The sequence below is a fragment of the Populus alba genome, chromosome 6 (genome assembly GCF_005239225.2).
Source record: "Populus alba chromosome 6, ASM523922v2, whole genome shotgun sequence".
NCBI lineage: Eukaryota > Viridiplantae > Streptophyta > Magnoliopsida > Malpighiales > Salicaceae > Populus > Populus alba.
Genome location: NC_133289.1, coordinates 9,529,942 through 9,548,419, shown reverse-complemented (window position 1 = coordinate 9,548,419; position 18,478 = coordinate 9,529,942). Strand labels below are relative to the sequence as shown.

The window sequence follows — 18,478 nt, the reverse complement described above, 5'->3', positions numbered from 1 at the left end:
GCAAGTTTTGTGAGTTAAACATGTTAACTCAAGTCTTCTTTTTTTTATTACATTTTTTTGCAACTTCATCATTCAATATTGGATTAATTAAGAATTAGATATCATAATTGTTTTCTTATTTGGTTTTTATGAGGTAATCATGGTCTCATGACTCGGGCCGCTAGTTTTGTATGTTAATCGTGTTGGATCTAGATATTTTTGTGTCCTTTTTTTAATTAATTTTTTTTCTTAACTTCATCTTTTAATATTGTGTTTGTTAAGAATTGTGATTTAAAATTATTTCATAATTTTTTTCTATTAGGTTATCATAGTTTCATCACCTTGGTTGAGAGTTTTGCGTGTTAGCCAGGTCGACTCGAGTTTTTTTATGGTCTTTTTTTTAATTAATTTTTTTTTCAATTTCATCATTCAAAACTAGATTGATTGAGAATTGAACTTTATATTTTCTTTCTATTGTGTTATCCCGATTTCTTGAACCAGGTTTAACAAGTTAACCTGAGTTGACTCTAGTCATATTTTTTTTCATTTTTAGTTGATTTTTTTAAAAAAATTATCCTTCAATATTAAGTTGATTGAAAATTAGACTTTATAATTTGTTTTGATTTGTGTTTAATGAGGTTATCCCCTCGTTACTTTTGTCATGAATTTGATTGACTGACTCTGGTGATTTTTTTTTAATTAAATTTTTATAATTTTATCATTCAATATTGAGTTGATTAAGAATTGAACTTTATTTTTTTATTTACTTTCTATTAAGTTATTATAGTCTTATAGTCCATATTTGACAGGTTAACATGGGTTGACCTAATATTTTTTAGTTAAATATTTTTTTTTATTTCATTTTTTGATATGATATTGATTAAATATTGATTTTAATAATATATTTATATTTTTTATAGAATTATTGGGGTTTTATAATCTAATCATAAATTTAATAAATTAATCTTAAGTTAATTCGAGTCATCAAATGTATTTTTTTATTAACCTTTTTTTTCAAGTATTTTCTTAATTTTTTTAAAATAAAAATATTTTTTGCATGGCTTGTTCAAATTGTTTTTTAATCTAACAAACCAATAAGATTTTATCGGACTTGGGCTGATATAATAATACTCAAAGTAACAAAAAGGGGTTTTCTGATACAGCAAAGTGATAGGATAACTCTGTACTCTGGTTTCTCTCTCAGAACTCTCATGTGCTGTTTCCAGAGAAAAGCTTAGAGAGGGACAGAAAGAGGACAGCAGCTCTGCAAGCTACTTCAATCTCCCTTACATGTTGAAGATTTGTTTATTATATTTTGGCTCTCTTTTTACTCTCACCTGTCTTGTCTGGCTGACATTTCTCAAGTGCCCCCGAAAGGTTGGTCCATCTTGTCCGAACTCACTCTGGCCTGCCATAATAACAAACAAAGAAGCCGATGTGAGAGCTTTTGCAAGCATTCTCAACACGCCAAGATCAAACAAAGCTATATTAAAAACCAACCAGACAGAAAGTAACCAATCCAACAAATCTGATCTCTCCATGGACTTCCATCTGAAGCAATGGAGAAACCAGCATGAGGAGTCAGGGCAACAACCCTCTGCAAAGATGCCAAAACTCCTCATGGATCCCCATCAACCACAACAACATCCACACTCATCTGGGTCTGCTGCTGCCTTCCCTTTGTTTCTACCTGAGCCCAGCTGCAAAACCAGTAACCTGTCAGCATTTCCTGATTCAAACACAGCTGCAAACACCAGACTTCCTAGTAAGTTTACTCTTTGACTTTTCTTGCACCCCCCTCTTCCTCACCTAATTAAAGAAAGTTTCATGGTTTGCTTCAAATGTTACGTACTCAATCTTCATCAATTCGAGTTGATATAAGTTTCTTTTCCTTTTGTGAATGGTGCTTGTTCTGCTTGTTAGAGATCATGGGGAATTACTTTAGCCTGGAACAGTGGCAAGAGCTAGAGCTGCAGGCTTTGATCTACAGATTCATGTTAGCCGGTGCAGCTATTCCTCCGGAGCTTCTCCAACCAATCAAGAAAACCCTTCTTCATTCTCACTCTCCACATTTCCTCCATCATCCTCTTCAACTATATTATCAGCCATCTTGTAAGCGCTTATAACCAAATCCTCTCTAAAATGCGGAGTTGTTGTGGTTATATAGTTAACTAATTACTGTTTGCCCATATATATCAACGTGGTTTAATATCGTCAGTACGTAGTATTGCAAACAGGGTATTGGGGAAGAGCAGCCATGGATCCGGAGCCAGGTCGGTGCCGGAGAACAGATGGTAAGAAATGGCGGTGCTCCAGAGACGTGGTGGCAGGGCACAAGTATTGCGAGCGCCACTTGCACCGTGGCCGCAACCGTTCAAGAAAGCTTGTGGAAAATCCCACACCTACAATATCCACTAACATCACTTGCATTGGTATTGGAGGTGCGGGTGGTACCGCATCAGCTGCTGCTTTCAATTGCAGTACCACACCAACCATATCAGAGGTGGTCAATGGGACTCATTTTTCGCATACACTAGAATCCCCTTCCATTCATCTCAATCATAGGTAATCTTGCAGCCAGGCTTTAATTTAATGATTTAATAACCTCATCAAAGATATTCTGGTGGATGATCCTCTGGATTTAAGAAACTAGTTAGTTTAAGCAGAATTTTCAACTAACTAGGAGGAAACATGATGATGGATGGAATCTCTAATATTGTCCTTAATCGATGGGACCGACCCCAGCTAGAAATTCTTAGAATTATGTCTAACTACCTTTTCATTGTTTTGTTTTTGCTTTAATCTTCTTGCTCACCCTTATTGTAGCTCCAAAACTGAAAGCAAGGGCTTAATTGGACCACCACCTCCAAATGAGGTTGGTAACAGGTCTGATGGCCACATTCTGTGGCATTTTTTTGATGACTGGCCACGATCCGTTGATGAATCCGACAATATTAATGCTGGAAGCTCAATGAACTCTTTTACCTGACTCTCCGTTTCAATGCCTGGAAACTCACCAGCATCAGATGTGTCATTGAAATTGTCCACTGGGAATAATAGTGCAGAGGAGGAGCCGGAGCCGGAACCGGCCCCAGCCCCGATCTCTAGAGGCAATACAAGCAATTGGGCTGCTGCAGGATGGGGCACAAAAATTACAAACCAGGTGGTGACTTCAATGGGGGGGCCTCTTGCTGAGGCGCTGAGGTCCTCCACTACCAAAAACTCATCTCCCACGAATGTTCTGCACCAGTTATCTCGCCCCACTGTTTCTGAAACTTGATCTATTTTAGGTTAGTTTGTGGTGTAGTAACACACACACACACACACACACACACACACACACACATCAATACGTGCATTAACTAATAATGTTGGGTTTTCTGGTTGCTAGACATCCTAGTCAAAATCTTTCAGTGGACAGTGTGTTGTGTTTATTTGATTGAAATCTTGTCATTGATTTGTTTTTTATGTTTAATGTGATGAGTGCCTTGGCTGAAGGTAACCTTTTCATCTGACGGCTTAGACAATGCATGAAGTTGAGGCAAAATCAGGTGCCTGGTCCTTTCATCCATATATAGGCTTGTAGTTGCAGCCTTCCAGGTTATCTATCCTTTTTCTTTCGTGTTACACTCTTGCATAATTACGCTTCATTCTTCAATTTAAATCAGCTCATTATGGTTTAAATCTCACCATTAATCCGGTATTCAATGACTTAAATTAAATGAAAAATAATTTGTTGCCATTTTATCATGTACTAAATCATTTTCATTCAATATAAATTATATAAATTTAATAATTTAGATTTAAGGAAGCATAAAATGATGGCCTGGAAACACATGCCTTGTTTCAAGCAACTACCCTTTCTGGCCATGGCTATGGTAACCAGAACCAATGGCAGTTCAAAACACCATAAAAGAAAAAAGATGCTGCTTCCCTGGCACATAAAAAGAGGTTAAAAAGGCCAAGCTTCTGCATGCATGGAAACAAAATGAGACAGGTCAGGCAAACATGCATGATAATAAAAATCATATCTCCAAATCTCCAGCCACCCGGTGACTGCTACCCGCACGAGCGCCATTAATCAGCACAACACTCGCATGAGAAAAACTAATCAGACGATCACATTTTATTATAAATGCGCCATTATTTACATGACCATCACAACGTGCCTATACAAGAAGAGGCCTGGTTTGCACTTGGAGGGGCACGATGACTTGACCAGCAAATACTACACAGATTTCAGACAAAATTTTCTACATGTTCAACATTGTTTGGTCTTCTTTTGATCCACTGATTAACAATTCGCATAATCTCTGCCTCTGCTCGTTTTTCTTGGTTGTGCTTGGATGACAAAATGCTGGCAACGGCACTAGGATTGACTTAAATCATGGTCCTCCATGTACTATGTCGATTGCAGATGCCTGATGCCCATCCTAAATCGAGAAAGGCTTTGTTGAGATCAATATCAGCCCTCAGCAGGTCCATTTTCACTCTCAGCAGGTTCCAATTCATCCTCCACCAGAGCATAGACCACAGCCGTTCTACTTGGTGCATACACCAGGAAGGAACGAGGCCGGTCATCATACCACCCTTCCTGCACAGTCACCACATAAATGTTGACAACTATTCTAATATTTACAAGGAACTGCCTGGTGGAAGATGGATGAGGATGAAACTTGAATTCAGGTAACAAACAATTTTCTTACAGAGGTGAAGTACTCAGCATCCTGATCAAGCCTTTTGAAGCCTCCAAACAATGGATCATCAGAATCTAAAACAATCTGCAAGCAAAAAACAAAAGGTGTTTTATAAATATAAGTGGAAAATTTGAGGCAAACTAGCACAGCACGAGGCATCAACTAGATTTACAAGTTTTAAAATACTGGGATTTACTGGATATCTATAAACAGAACTGAACTGAATTGAAAGCCTACACATTCCTGAACACAGATTACTCAATACTGAGCATACAAAAGGAAGGGCCCAATTAGCACTGTTGATTTTTTTTTAATGTTCATAACCTTTATTACTTGTGCAAGCATATAGAAAAGGTTACAGAGAATACCTTGTACTTTCCTGGCTTTAAGCAGCCTACTCGGTAATCTGAATAGCTGTTGGTCCAATGAAAATTAAAGACAAAAACCAAGTTCCCTCTTTCGAAGACAATAACTCGATCCCCTTCGTTTTTCCGTGATATATATTGGTGCTCAGATGTCATGAACTGCAAAAACAGTTACCATTTAAGCCTTACATTTTTAATTTATTTTTCACATTTATCTTAAATTTTGCGAGCGCAGGGTAGCAAACATATAGATTTGCTGGTTCGGTATTTCAGGCCTATAATTGAAATAGAAATGAAGGTGAGAATGATCCTTTGCTGGGGATGGGGTTCAACAGTCTAAATTAAGCACCAAAGATACAGCAATTTGAAGGACAGATATAGTCAGCTAATTTTCAGTTGTGTAAAACTCTAAATTCCAAGCCAAGAGAAGTGAACAGAAAAAAAATTGGGAAATGAAGTACATTTAAAAAGACTTTAACATGTAGAAGACTTTTAAATGTGAGCAATCTGCTTAAACCGTAGCTGTTTCACAAGCAAGATGGAGAATCTTTTTTCTAACCTGGATTAGAGTTATAATAGCTTGTCAATTCATTTTTAAAATAGATAGTCAAGTGTAACAGTTAAAAAGAACAGTAACCAGTGTGTTTGAAGACCTAGAAAGAAACGTTCAATTTTCTTATGAAAAGAGAGAAATATTGGTCATTGTTTGAAAATATGTTGCATTTGGAATGTGGTATGGTGGGACATGGATATGCTTTGCTTTGCAATATCTTGGAGGGATTTGAAACCATGTGATACAAGTAAATAATTGCAGGCTTCCAACATCTCAGCCCACAGACATGAAATAGAAAAAACGAATCAAGCTAGAATATGGAGATACTGGCTCCTATACCTTGCTTAATATAAGATGCATTCAAGCAAATAAATAAATATAAGTTAATAATCCATAAATGCAGCTCATCAGCAGCCAAAACTATGCTAACTAACAGTATGATAGGAACTTACACCATAGATTTCTTCAATATGCTGCATTGCCTGATCAAATTCTTGCATTCCATGATATCTTAGATAATCTGCATCCCCCTGGGCATGCATGAAAAATCAACACATGTCAGATGTGCATAAATTCCAGAAACCATGGTGGAGGAGCTACTTTGTTTCAACAATTCTTAAAATTCCTCGTGGGTTCATCAGTTTGTTTTTTCAGCGCAAAGTAATGGTTATTAAGACCAACACTTTTTCAAGCTCCAATTGAGCCAAGAATAAACTGCAATGGTCAGATTAGGTTTCAAAATCAGGCATAAACTTACCAGATCAAATCTACGCCGGCATTTATCATAACTGTTATTATTGCCTGGAATAATTTCACCAGTAGGAAGGCGCTGATCGCCCCTTGGGAAATCAATCCACTCTGAGAAAAATAAAAGAAAAGTACACCGTCATTATAAAAGCTACCAATTTAATAAAAATTCATTAAATGATGATAGAACCAATAAGAAATATTAAAGAATAGTAATAACCATGGTAATAAAATTCATAAATATTCTTACCAGGGTGTCCAAACTCATTTCCCATAAAATTCAAATATCCTTCTCCTCCTAAACCCATGGTAATAAGCCGGATCATTTTGTGCAATGCTATTCCACGATCTACAAGAGGAGTTGATGGTCTATCAAGAGCCATGAAGTCGTACATATCCTGAGACAAATGGAGAATTAGAAGACTGATTTCCAGCTTGATAAACCATAGGGTTTTATGATGTGGAGTAGGAAGAAAAACAACAAAATATAGTAGAAAATGGTAAATTTTTTAATAACTTGGGAGTTCGTAACTTTTGGGATCACTGCTCTATAGGAAAACGTTTATATATAAAGCAAAACGAAATGGTGTCTCATCCCAAGCATTTAAGATTTTATGTTTTTTCCTCATGCCAAGTGTTTAAGATGAAATAACACAAAAAAAATAGAATGACACGTTTTCCTTTGATAAATACAAATAAAATGACACATTTTGGACTCCCTAAATAGTAACATCCTAATGGTTCAAGCAGTGTCCCTACAAAAAAAATATTTGTATTACTGACATGACACTATAATTGAAAGGGATCAAGCCTACAATTACTCTACAACTTCAAAAACTTTATCAATTTAATGGTCATATAGAAGATAGAAGTAGATCTATTCAAATTTTAAAGGTTTAATGGTGAGCCCTAAACTTTATTATCTTGTTCCAGCTTCAATATCCTTTTAGGTTTAGCCATAACACTGCTGAAATTTCTGTTTCTATTGTTTTCCTCTTGCCACCTTGCATCGAATGATTGGAACATGAGCTTTTGGAAGAATTTATATTTTCCTTGGTAATTTTAGTGTTGTTGTTTAGTTTAGGAATCCTCTAGTTATTTGGGTTTTTCAATTTTCATGTAACTTTGAAATGTGATTCACTCTATAAGGATCAGGATTTAGACTTGGAAGTAATATAAATAAGGTTGCTTTGGCTAATTTACAGACATCTTTTATTTCCTATAAATATACTGTAGAGGTTTCTCTACAAACCAGCAAATCAATGTTTATAAGTTTGAGCTTCAATTTTCTTATAGTTTTAGCCCATTATATCTGCAGTAATTGCTGGTTTCCTACTCACCCTACTTCAACTCTGAAGAAAGTACTCTGATAAAATAAGATGAATAAAGAAAGCTAATCCCTAGATATATGCACCAGATGCAAAAAGTCTTCTTGCTAGAGTAAAGTTCTCCAAGGGGATTGCGAAGAAAAGTTTGTTTTCCTTACTGATTTTGGTGTTCTTTTTTAGTTTCACAAATCCTTAAGCTATTTAGATCTAGTTATGCATATCTGACATTTAATGATAGTAGTCAACTAGGATTTGTCGCAATTTCTATTCCTACAATGGTTATAACTAGAATAAATAGGCTATTAGAGGTATTGTAGAAGACAAGTCAGTTTAATTAATATTTTTACAATAGTTAGAATTTCTACAAACCCTGCACCTCATTCTCTTCTTCAAACTTTAAACTTGTTCAAATGTTAACCATTATTTTTCTGTTCTACATACTGCATCATTTCTCCCACTGGTGTTAACAGTCAAGAGAAAAACAATATTCTCTAATAAACATGTGCATAAATTTTGATTTTGGAATGATATGGGAAAGAACTCATATAACCTTGTCCATCAACCAGAATGCAATGGTCTTGTCACCAACAAGAGCTTGGTCATGACTTTCAGCATATGAAATGCACTTTTCCAGCCACCTTCTGTTAGTGAGAGTGTGTACAATGTCACCCATTCTCCAGTCTTCATCCTTCTTCCTACATCCAGTACAAATAGAAAGTGACGGAGAGAAAAGACCTTAAAATAGCATCAAACAAGAAGATGCCAATTCAAGGCAGTCAAAAAGAGGTTGGAGAGTTTCAGTGGCAACATACTGGAGAAGCTCAATCCATTTATCAGCAATGGCCATGTGGAGGCGATAATCAAATCCCACGCCACCATCTTGGACAGGAATGCAGAATGTTGGCATTCCACTGACCTGCAAAGTAAAAAAGAAAATTATAAACATGAGCAAGCAGAGAGGTCTGGCATTGGATTAACTGGAGCTGTTGATTCCTCTAGGGGGCACAAACTTACATCTTCACCAATGCTAATAGCATCAGGGAAGAGACCATGAATCATATCATTAACAACCATCAGATATACCACAGCATCTATGTCAGTTGCATATCCAAAGTACTCGTTGTAGTTTCCAGTAAAAGTCATCTGCATCAAGTTGGAAAAAATAACCAAAGAAAATATCTGTCATTCAATCATAAGTCAAATAGAACACCAAACAATTAAGTTCCACCACCCATAGCCCTAATAGAGCTAAAAGGAAACATCAAAATAAGCATAATGAGCCTAGCCATAGTAGTCACATAAGGTTTAAGAATCAAGCATCTATAACTTTTATCCCTCTAATTGAGCACATCCTAGGCTTCATCGAACTTGAGAGATTGTTACCTGATCAGGCAAACAAAAATAATATACCCTAAAGAACCTAAATGATACCTGCAACCCATGGTGGGTGTACATCATCGAAGTCACACCATCAAATCTGAACCCATCAAACTTATATTCATCCAGCCACCATCTTGCATTTGAAAGAAGAAACCTCAGTACCTAAACCAATGAGCAAGTATTTAGTCCTCTCCAACTATAAGAAAAAGACAAATGAAGACTAAAAATTCCAGACAAATACTGTTTCTGAAGATTCAAACAAGCACATACTTCCCAGCTGCCATAGTTGAAAAGGCGAGAGTCCCACATCCAATGATGTCCCCGTGAACCAGAGTGGAAGTAGTGATTATCAGTTCCATCGAACATGTTCAAACCATCCAAAGTATTGTTCGATGCATGGCTGGATTCATTTGATATTAGTTGTCAACCAAAAGAAAGATTATTACTAGGAGATCAACTAATAATTGGTAATGAAAGTTCACTATGATTTATGGAATGAAAGATTAAATAAAAGCATTAAAAAAGTTATTTATCCAATCAAACAGAATAAGTGACACCCAAAATATTAGTAAGCGCACTTAAGAAAAGAGCTGCTATCATACCAAACTTACTGAATGATAGCATGATGAGTTCACAAATGATAGGTTCTGTTCTTGCCAATTGTTGACTTGTCTCAAAGACATGGTTTAGTGAAAAATAAATAAAAGCTACGGATTAATGAAGGTTATGATTCATGTATTCCTGCACATAACCCTAGATGAATGACTCTTCATCTCAAGTTTCCAATTAATCTGCAGAACATATTCTTACTTTAAGATGGCTCAAACATTTCTAATAAGTACTAAAATACAAAGATGTAAATAGTGGCTATTCAAGAATGAACATTTGAAAGCCACTACACCTAAATAATAATTTCCATAATTCATGCATTTTTCAATTTTGTTTCTCCCTCTTTAACTTTGTTTCTCCCTCTTTAACTTATAGAAGTCAATTTGCCAAAATCATCAGAATTTAAAGTTTGAGTCTACACCAGTCATTTCTACATATTGTACTTAATGGAAAGTTACCTGTGAACAATATCCATGAGAACAAGGAGACCTAACTCGTGAGCTCTATCTATCAGAGACTTCAGATCATCAGGGGTTCCACACCGACTACAGGGTGCAAAAAAATTTGTGACATGGTACCTTCATATCATCAAAAGGAATTCGTGAGTTTACAGGGAAGCAAAAACTGCCCACTATGCTAATGAAGACCAAGCTTTGGGAAAATATACATGTAAAAGAAAAAAGGGGACTAATAGAAAGTGGAGCTTTATCCTAAATAAAGGAAATACCCAAAACTAGCATAATATGAATGCTCTTGAATAGCCATAATCTGAACAGCATTATAACCAAGTTTTTTGATCCGAGGAAGCACATCATCTCTAAAGTTGGCATATGTGTTGATTAATGGCTCCTGCATTTAAGAAGTGGCAAAATTATGAGGGATAGAATGAAGAGGCTGCAAATTAAATAGGAATAAGAAAGAGAGAGATTGAAGAGTCCAAATAAAGGTCATGCCATAATGTATTAAGATCTATAACCTAACCATTCTCATCATGCATAGAGATTTCAACAAAATACATAAATTGTAAAACTTTGGCGTGGTAATTGAAAGAAGGAAATCAGAAGTATGTAGTAAAAATAATCACTATGACAGTACCCTGAACCATTGTTTTTGATTGGTGTTTGTTCAATCATGCAAGGGCAAGACAATATGGTTTCAGGCATATCGCATTGTCCAGGCTTTGAGGAGGACCATAACCCTGAACAAGGTTGCTGGTACAGACCACTGTTCTTTAAGAAAATGTCATCTTGCACTATTTGGCAGGATTAGTGAAGCATGAGTATAGTGACTGATCATGCTCCATCATTATAGAGGCATTTGTAGATACTTCTACAATGACAAGTCAAAGAAGCATTCTGCATAAACTCCCAATTTCTTTTTAATAAATATTTGCCAAGATATAAAACAGCTCTAGCATGTTTGAACACCATCCAATCATGAATGATTTTAATCACCAGTACAAGGAAGCAGTGAATAAGAGCTTGTAACATGAGACATAACGGGGGAAGATGCACACCGTACTACTCATTCCGACATGAGCTTCATAAATCCTAAGTGACTTTGGTCTCTTTGGTTGAGGATGTTTGAATATATACTTTTCCTGCAAAGAAGCAATAGCATCAAGGTGCAAAGCCACAGACCTCAAACAGAAATTATGAAGAAAATGGAATAGATTTTCAATCATTTAATACAATCTAGAGTGTTTTGCAGCATGAACTGCAGCTAATGCTTGTTGGTTCTCAAATGAACACAAATTAAAGCCACAGCTAATAACACTGATTATTTATGCATTTGGCTTCTACTTCAAAGCTTAAGTTTTTACATCTGATGCTTGTTCAATATGATGACTGATTTTATTGACCATTGGTGTTGTAACGAGTAGCTTATAGATTTCACTAAGATCATGAATGACAAGAAGCTCATGACTGGTGAGTTGCTGGACAAAGAAGTAATCCAGGATGGCTTCTTCTTCTGAGGATCATTCTTTTGTAGAATCATCTGAATCTTCAACTTGCTTCTTCTTCTTCTTTTTCATAAATCAAGTAGTACTCTTTATTAGAAAGAAAGAAAAAAAAGGAAACAAAGATGGGTGATAAGGCAACACCAAGCCAGACAAAACTAAAGAGCACCTCTACCACCATTATAACTCACATGGATGAAAATAAGACACATTACAGCAAGCTACAACCTAGAGAGAGCAAGGCCCAGCTAAGACAAACACACAGGGTAAAGAGCCCAAGATACTAAAGAACCAACACAACAAAGGTGCTTAGGATTAGGATCAGCACTGAGAATTCCTTTTCCTGAACTCTCAAAGGCTTGCTTAAATTATTGCTAACATTATTTTTAGATTGACATTTTCTGTTGCCTTAACCTAAGTTCATGATAGTGTGTGCAAAATATAGGTCCAAATCATCACAATATATTCAGCAACCATGAGAAACACAAGCAAGAAGTGTACCTCCTCCAGTGGATCATAGTAAATGCCATTGTATGGGATTTCTCCTGGAGCCTGTACTGAGAACTTAATCCAAGCAGGAATAGAATCTTTAATGCCAGAAGGAGTATCCATGCGTATCTACAAACACGCAATCAAAAATAGATTCACCATCTTTAATGTATTTAAATAGCAGAGCAGAGTTTTTAAAACTAAACAAGCTCAGGGCCTTGAATAATACTTATAATCATCTCCTTTTGCAGCTGACTGAAAATGAAAAGATCTAGCTTAAATTAAATGCAAGAAACTAATATGAAGCTGAAGCCGATACCATACATTCGGTTTGTTTTTCTTGTGTTATGAATACTGAATAGCAAAGTTAAGAAGACAAAATTACACTGCCAAAGATCCTTTTCTTGTTGTGTAAAAGTTGCTTGATTTCACATGATATTCACTGGGTGCTGAGCAAGAGGCTCCTGGTATTCTTTTAAAGTTCAAGAAAACAACCAGACGAGACAAAAAACCCTAGAAGCTCTCACTTTGTATGGAAATGCACATCTTTAGACTTCAAATGAAAGTTGCAAACTTATTTCTCTTGCAAGTCAAAAGTGACAAGCACAGAAAAAAAGTCGTGAGCAAGAAGCATCAAGTTTAATGCATAAACTCTAATTTACACAGTAAGATTTTAGTATTCAATCTTGAGATGTGTTACCTTTACTCGAGAACCATGGGGAATTGGTGGTGAACCATCTGCATTGTTTGGAAGGAACACTTCCCAGACACCAAATTCATTCTGTAAAATAATAAATCAGTTGCTTGGAATTTAAATAGTACAATAGATCTAACAAGGAAAAAAAAGGAGTTTAAACACAAGTATGAAGATATTACATCCTGCTAACAACCATCATTATGGCATATTCTTACTGGCTTCTCTTTCAACCCAGACTCTCAACAATATGTTAATTAAACATCCTAGTACTAGTATGTATTACTTGGACATATCCTTGAAGCTTTCAGATTCTACTACAGATTCAAACGACTGTAAAATGAATAGTTTTCCCGGTTTCCATTTCCAAACAAAGACATATCAAAGCATTATTTACATTTTTCTTTTCTTTTCTATTGCTGAAGAAAGAATGATCAGAAAAGAAAAATGAGAAAGGCAGGAGTTGTAATAGACAGAAAGAATCCATAGTAGAGCAATCCAATATAAAGATTTCCTTTTTTCTCCATCAATAAAATGAGTAATGTATGTGTTTATGTAAACAGAATCTGAAAAAAATGAGCAGATAGTAGAAGACTGTTGCTGTGAAGTGTACAGGAGAAGAAAGGGAGACAAAGCTTCAATGCACTTTACCAATCATTTGAAAAGATGACAGACAATTCCAACAAGTATAAATAATACCATTGGAATTATGCAGAAATTATCCATCATTGGATCCAATGCCACATAAAGCAAAAGCATAGATAACATACCCGGGTCATGACATCTGCATTGGGATTCCAATTGTTAAAATCTCCAATCAATGCTGCCCACTGAAATAAATAGTAACTGGTCAATGTACAAACATATTTGTCAGGAACAAAAAACAATCATCTCATAGCCAGTCAATTTGTTAGCTTGAATCAGTTCGGAGGGACATTGTCTCTGACTAAAATGCTGAACAAAAAAGCAGCCTCTCATGTAAGTTTATAGAGGCTTATGCTATTAACAGCATATGCCCTTTGTTTGTGCCTGAATATACATCCAGTTGTTCAGTAATACAGGTACCATGACTAAAGAGATCAGATTTGAGAATAGGCAGTCCTGGGATAACTGCCTTCTCTGAGATTTACTATACAAACTAAAGACCGCGTTACAGAGAATCGAAACAACACAGACCTTAGCTCCTGGTGCCCATTCCCTGTAGGTTATTCCTGTTTCACTGAGAAACGAGTAGAAATTACAATCAGTGAGAATGAGATGTGCCAAGGAAACTAAAATCGATTGGCTATAAAGAAAAAATAAACACTAGAATAGCAGACTAATGGTTTTTTTAAGATAAAGCATGATAAAAGGTAATGAAACAAATAGAGCATCTATGAAAACAAACAAGCGATGAGCAAGTAAATTAAACAATTGCCATCACAATGAAGTGAGACAACTCAGCTTATGCATTCAATTCATGGGACCGGTACAACCTTACAATCTTTATAAGAGGCCTGGCTAGGACATGGAAATTTTTTTCCCATTTATTTGTTCTTGAACCACAACATGCATACAGATCTGCCTAAATCTATCCAAATGCACTATTTCTACATTTGTGAAGCTTAACCCTTGGTACAAAATTTTAGTCAGTTTTTTCCCCAGTTCATTTGATGACCCCATTTTTTTCCAAGTTCATTTGATGACCCATCCCTCATCTTTGCAGTTTGGGTGCTATGCTTATCCTTAGAACAAGAGTCAGTGACCTAAAAGAAAAGAAAAATAAGTGTCACAACACTAACTGAAAATTCTTGTGAGAACCTCTGATGTTTAAAACAATCAACTCAAGGGCCAAAGTGTCACCACACTAATAGAAACATTTGCAATGCAAAGCAAAATCGCAAGAATTTCTGTTGTGTTTTCCACTTTTGAGATCATCTTGTCACTAGTTTCATTTTTTGATACAGCTCATTTACTTTGCAAAAGAAAATATAAGTGAAAACACATTGCATTATGTAACAGCAAAAATGGAAGGTGCAATTGGTTATGCCAAAAAAACTAGAAAATGAATGGACTTCAACCTGCAGAAATAAAACAGGTAGAATACCTGCGTATGAAACCAAGCTTTTCATAGCCACGAGAAAACACTTCCAAACCACCTTCATACTTGTCAATTTCTTCACGAATTCTTTTGTACTCTGAATATCTACGATCAGGAAAAGATTAAATTAGCTATAGAATGTTACAAAAACTTTATCAACATCTTCAAAATCATACCTTGAAAATATATATATATATACACACACACACATACAAACAAGCTAGTCTAAAGATAGCAAACGTCAAACAATTGTACTATAAAAGAGAGAATACATGGAGCACTTCTCTCCAGGCAGCAGTTGTCATGTTTCTAAACAAAGAAACAATCACACCTCAACCTTACAACCAGACTTGACAATCATATCATATATTAGGTCCTTTCAGGAAAAAATAGCACTTGGGTTCATTGGTATGACTCTGAAAGCATTGAAAACAACAAACACCTTTTCATGCAATATCTTGCATGATTTTAGTAAAGAAAAAAAATAAGATGTGGGCTAGTGCATAAGTTAATTACACTATCCATATACAGAGAAAATAATGAAAACAATAAATGGATATGGAAAGAAAATACAGTAAAAATTTCTAGGTGATGCAGAGGTATCCAAAGTGAATATCCGCAAATGCGGATCTGGGGCTTGCTCCACTTTTTACAGAAATATATGTCTAACGAGGCGTGGAACTCTGCTGACATGAACGCTAGCATACCATGGCACAAAATGAATTAGTATCTAATATAAATTGAGAAAAGACAAATCCAAGACAGTCTTCAAAGAATTCATTAAACACACTTAAGAAATTAGTTGAAACTTCATATGATATTACTCTTTGTTTATAAGAATCATCAGGGCAAAAAATGTTGAGGACTGGGGAGGAAAGATGTAGAAGGATATTCATTTGAAATCTTAGTCTGCTATTTCAAGCTATTGTTTAAATCGATACTTCTATAGTCCTACTTTATCTAAAGGTTGAAATAGAAATATGTCCAAAAAAATGCAAGAAATATCTATTGGAGTTTGATCTTTAACATGAATGCAGACTGAGGATATCATCAAATAAATGAAAACAGACACCTTCAAAAATGTACTTCTAAAAAACAATATTAAGAGGAAAAAAAACAATATTAAGAAAGCTAATGATAAATGTTGATGCTGAGAATTATCACATATGATCACCAAAACTTCAGTATATAACATGAAGCACCTGCTCATTTATTAGTTTTACTTCAAGCTCTCAACCCTTAGTTCAACGTAAAAATATCTTACATGAGTAAAGATAGAGTATCTCACCGGTAATCAAGATGTTGACGGAAACCTGTCAAACTTGGATCTATTTCATATATTCTCTGCCCAGAGCCAGGTGGGGGGATAGACATAGATTTGGCTTCAGTTTTACCAATGATTATTGACTCACTCAAAGGAGTAGATGTCTCTTGCTTTTCCTTGTCTTCAACAATCTGATTATCTTCCATTGTTAGACACTCTACATCATGAGGTACCTAACACGAGAATCAAACAGGTAAAAGGAGGCGCTGATTTAAGTGGGAATTGGATATCAACAGCCATTAAATCTATCAACACCGTTTTCTAGCAAAGGCATCAAGAAACTAAAGAATAAGCAAGATAGACCAATCAGCCAACCACGGTTTTTCACACACACTGTAAGAGCACATGACTTTAGTTACACCAAGCATCTTTGTCAAAGGAGCTGTCATCATGAGGATGACAGTCAAGTAGGCCTATAACTTCAACGATATCTAGATTGATCCTGCAATGTGTTTCAAAACGTGCAAATGCAAATTCTCAAAATGAGAATCTATTACCTACAACTTCCAAAATCTCAGGCCTTTCTTATATTTATATTTTCCCAAGATCAATTCCAAGCCTTTATAGTATTGGAAAGATCACAAGATCCTGATGAAGCAAGAACAATAGAAGAGCCTATATAATACCTTTAAATTGTCACAGTTTTAACACCTGGCATGGAAATAACCATGCTTGAGGTTCAAGTTGAGACTAAGTTTAGGCTTTCCAAGAGTTCCCAATTTTTTTTTTCCTGTGACTTCCTTATAAATGTTCAAATAACAATTCTATCCTCTCTCATTCTCAAGTCACCACTGGTGCCTCACAGATCCTCGTGTTAGTAATGAATTGCATTGTTTGGTTACTTTGCACATTACATGTCCATATACAAGAAGCCACCTCTTGCCATCTAGCAGGGGATAAGAAATTAAAAAAAAAAGAGGCTACAGATAAAAGAAATTGTTGAACCAAAGAACAACTTTTCATGTAAATATAGCCTACGCTTTCTGAGGATGAGAATTTCCCAGAAACATATAATAAGAATGAGGTAATCGAAATTTAAAGGGTAAAAAAAAGAGGAAAAAGACTTGGGAATATCTAAATAGAAACAAGTGGAAAATATCCATAGAAAATTCATCAGTGCCCTTCATTTTGATTAGAATATATAATAGCTCGTACAGCTCAATGGCTCGTGGAGAGATTACTCGTTCAAAATGAGGCAAGGGATTAAAGGTCCACCATAAAGGAATGGTATTGGCTCCTAATTTAGGTGGTGGTAATAAAAAAGAAAAAAAAATTAGAAAATAAAAGGTGGGAGTCGACTCCAGTTCTCAATTTGTAGGAGTCTTGAGCACAAGGGTTTTGCTCCACATCATGTTGCTTCCTTTTTTTTTGTGCTTTTCCCTGTAAGGATCTCATTTTCTTTAAAAATCAAATGCTAGAGCATGATTTGTTTTCAAATGCAAAACACTCTAAACTGAGAATCAACAGCATGCGTCATAGAAGTAGTATGCAGCACGTGGACAAGGAGAAGACAAACCAGAGGATCTTCTGAAGCGTTGCCATCGGTGGGGACAAGGACTTTCTCAGGTGTTGGTGTGGTTGTAGCAGTGGAAGTAGTAACAGCTAAATTTGGGGAATCGGAATCGTAAGAAGACTTTCCAGCAAGCATCTTCACTGCAAACAAAATCATTGATCAAGAATCAAAACCATTTATATATATATATATATATTGAAAAATAAAAGGCAAGACCATTGGCAGAAAAATAGAAGAGAGAGTTACGAGAAGATGGGTCTTTCTTCGAGAAAAAGGAGAGGCTCTTTCGACACAAAGGATCGCCATTGAAACTTGACTGAGACTTGGTGTTGTACACTGAAGGAAGGCAAGGAAAACGTACGCCTGATATAGCGCAGGACACCATTTCTTTCTTTTCTCTTCTCTTTCTACGACTAGAGATCTAGCTATAGCTTAGAACTTAAAAGTGTGAGCACCGTATAATAATAATAATAATTAAAAGAAAATAAAAAAGGTGAAGAAGATGAAAGCAGAAGCGTGAGTTGCGTGAAATCCGAAATTAGAAAGATTTGCAGTGATATTATTATTGTTATAGGACTCCATCCAGTGGCAGAGTGTCGTACATAATACGTGTGCAATGGAGAATGGGGATGGGGTTCTGTGGGTCCTTTCACTGTATCAGAATCATTCTCCATCGTCCATCTCACTTCTATCACTCTTTTTTTATTCAGCATCCACTCCAGGGCGCTCCGTGTGGGCCCCTTTTGCCCTCCTATGTTTT

General features: G+C 35.9%; 2 protein-coding genes across 2 annotated transcripts; one reads left to right on the top strand and one right to left on the bottom strand.

Annotated features, from left to right (window-relative positions):
- Window positions 1-1,410: 1,410 nt before the first annotated feature.
- Window positions 1,411-3,469, top strand: LOC118048217 (growth-regulating factor 4). Its single transcript, XM_035057811.2, has 4 exons — window positions 1,411-1,744; window positions 1,903-2,091; window positions 2,205-2,544; window positions 2,806-3,469. The coding sequence occupies exons 1-4, from the start codon at window positions 1,519-1,521 to the stop codon at window positions 2,966-2,968; spliced, it is 918 nt and encodes a 305-aa protein (XP_034913702.1). The 5' UTR covers window positions 1,411-1,518; the 3' UTR covers window positions 2,969-3,469.
- Window positions 3,470-4,077: 608 nt separating this feature from the next.
- Window positions 4,078-18,272, bottom strand: LOC118048216 (1,4-alpha-glucan-branching enzyme 2-2, chloroplastic/amyloplastic). The gene is made up of 22 exons (XM_035057810.2): window positions 17,965-18,272; window positions 17,722-17,858; window positions 16,170-16,378; window positions 14,888-14,986; window positions 13,978-14,020; window positions 13,572-13,631; window positions 12,808-12,888; window positions 12,120-12,236; window positions 11,175-11,258; window positions 10,386-10,507; window positions 10,117-10,236; window positions 9,320-9,449; window positions 9,101-9,211; window positions 8,684-8,812; window positions 8,482-8,585; window positions 8,220-8,364; window positions 6,592-6,739; window positions 6,352-6,452; window positions 6,047-6,124; window positions 5,045-5,200; window positions 4,686-4,760; window positions 4,078-4,573 (listed from the first exon to the last, which is right to left on the bottom strand). Exons 1-22 carry the CDS (start codon window positions 18,101-18,103, stop codon window positions 4,445-4,447), a joined length of 2,517 nt encoding a protein of 838 aa, XP_034913701.1. The 5' UTR covers window positions 18,104-18,272; the 3' UTR covers window positions 4,078-4,444.
- Between the last annotated feature and the right edge of the window lie 206 nt (window positions 18,273-18,478).

Bases quoted from the DNA above. Each gene is read 5' to 3' on its own strand.
- LOC118048217 (XM_035057811.2), top strand. From the start codon at position 1,519: ATGGACTTCCATCTGAAGCAATGGAGAAACCAGCATGAGGAGTCAGGG. The intron at 1,745-1,902 runs GTAAGTTTACTC...TCTGCTTGTTAG, and splicing joins TGCAAACACCAGACTTCCTA to AGATCATGGGGAATTACTTT. The intron at 2,545-2,805 runs GTAATCTTGCAG...CCCTTATTGTAG, and splicing joins TCCATTCATCTCAATCATAG to CTCCAAAACTGAAAGCAAGG.
- LOC118048216 (XM_035057810.2), bottom strand. From the start codon at position 18,103: ATGGTGTCCTGCGCTATATCAGGCGTACGTTTTCCTTGCCTTCCTTCA. The intron at 10,237-10,385 runs GTATTTCCTTTA...GATGATATGAAG, and splicing joins TCATATTATGCTAGTTTTGG to GTACCATGTCACAAATTTTT. The intron at 8,813-9,100 runs GTATCATTTAGG...AACTTGATGCAG, and splicing joins ACACCCACCATGGGTTGCAG to ATGACTTTTACTGGAAACTA.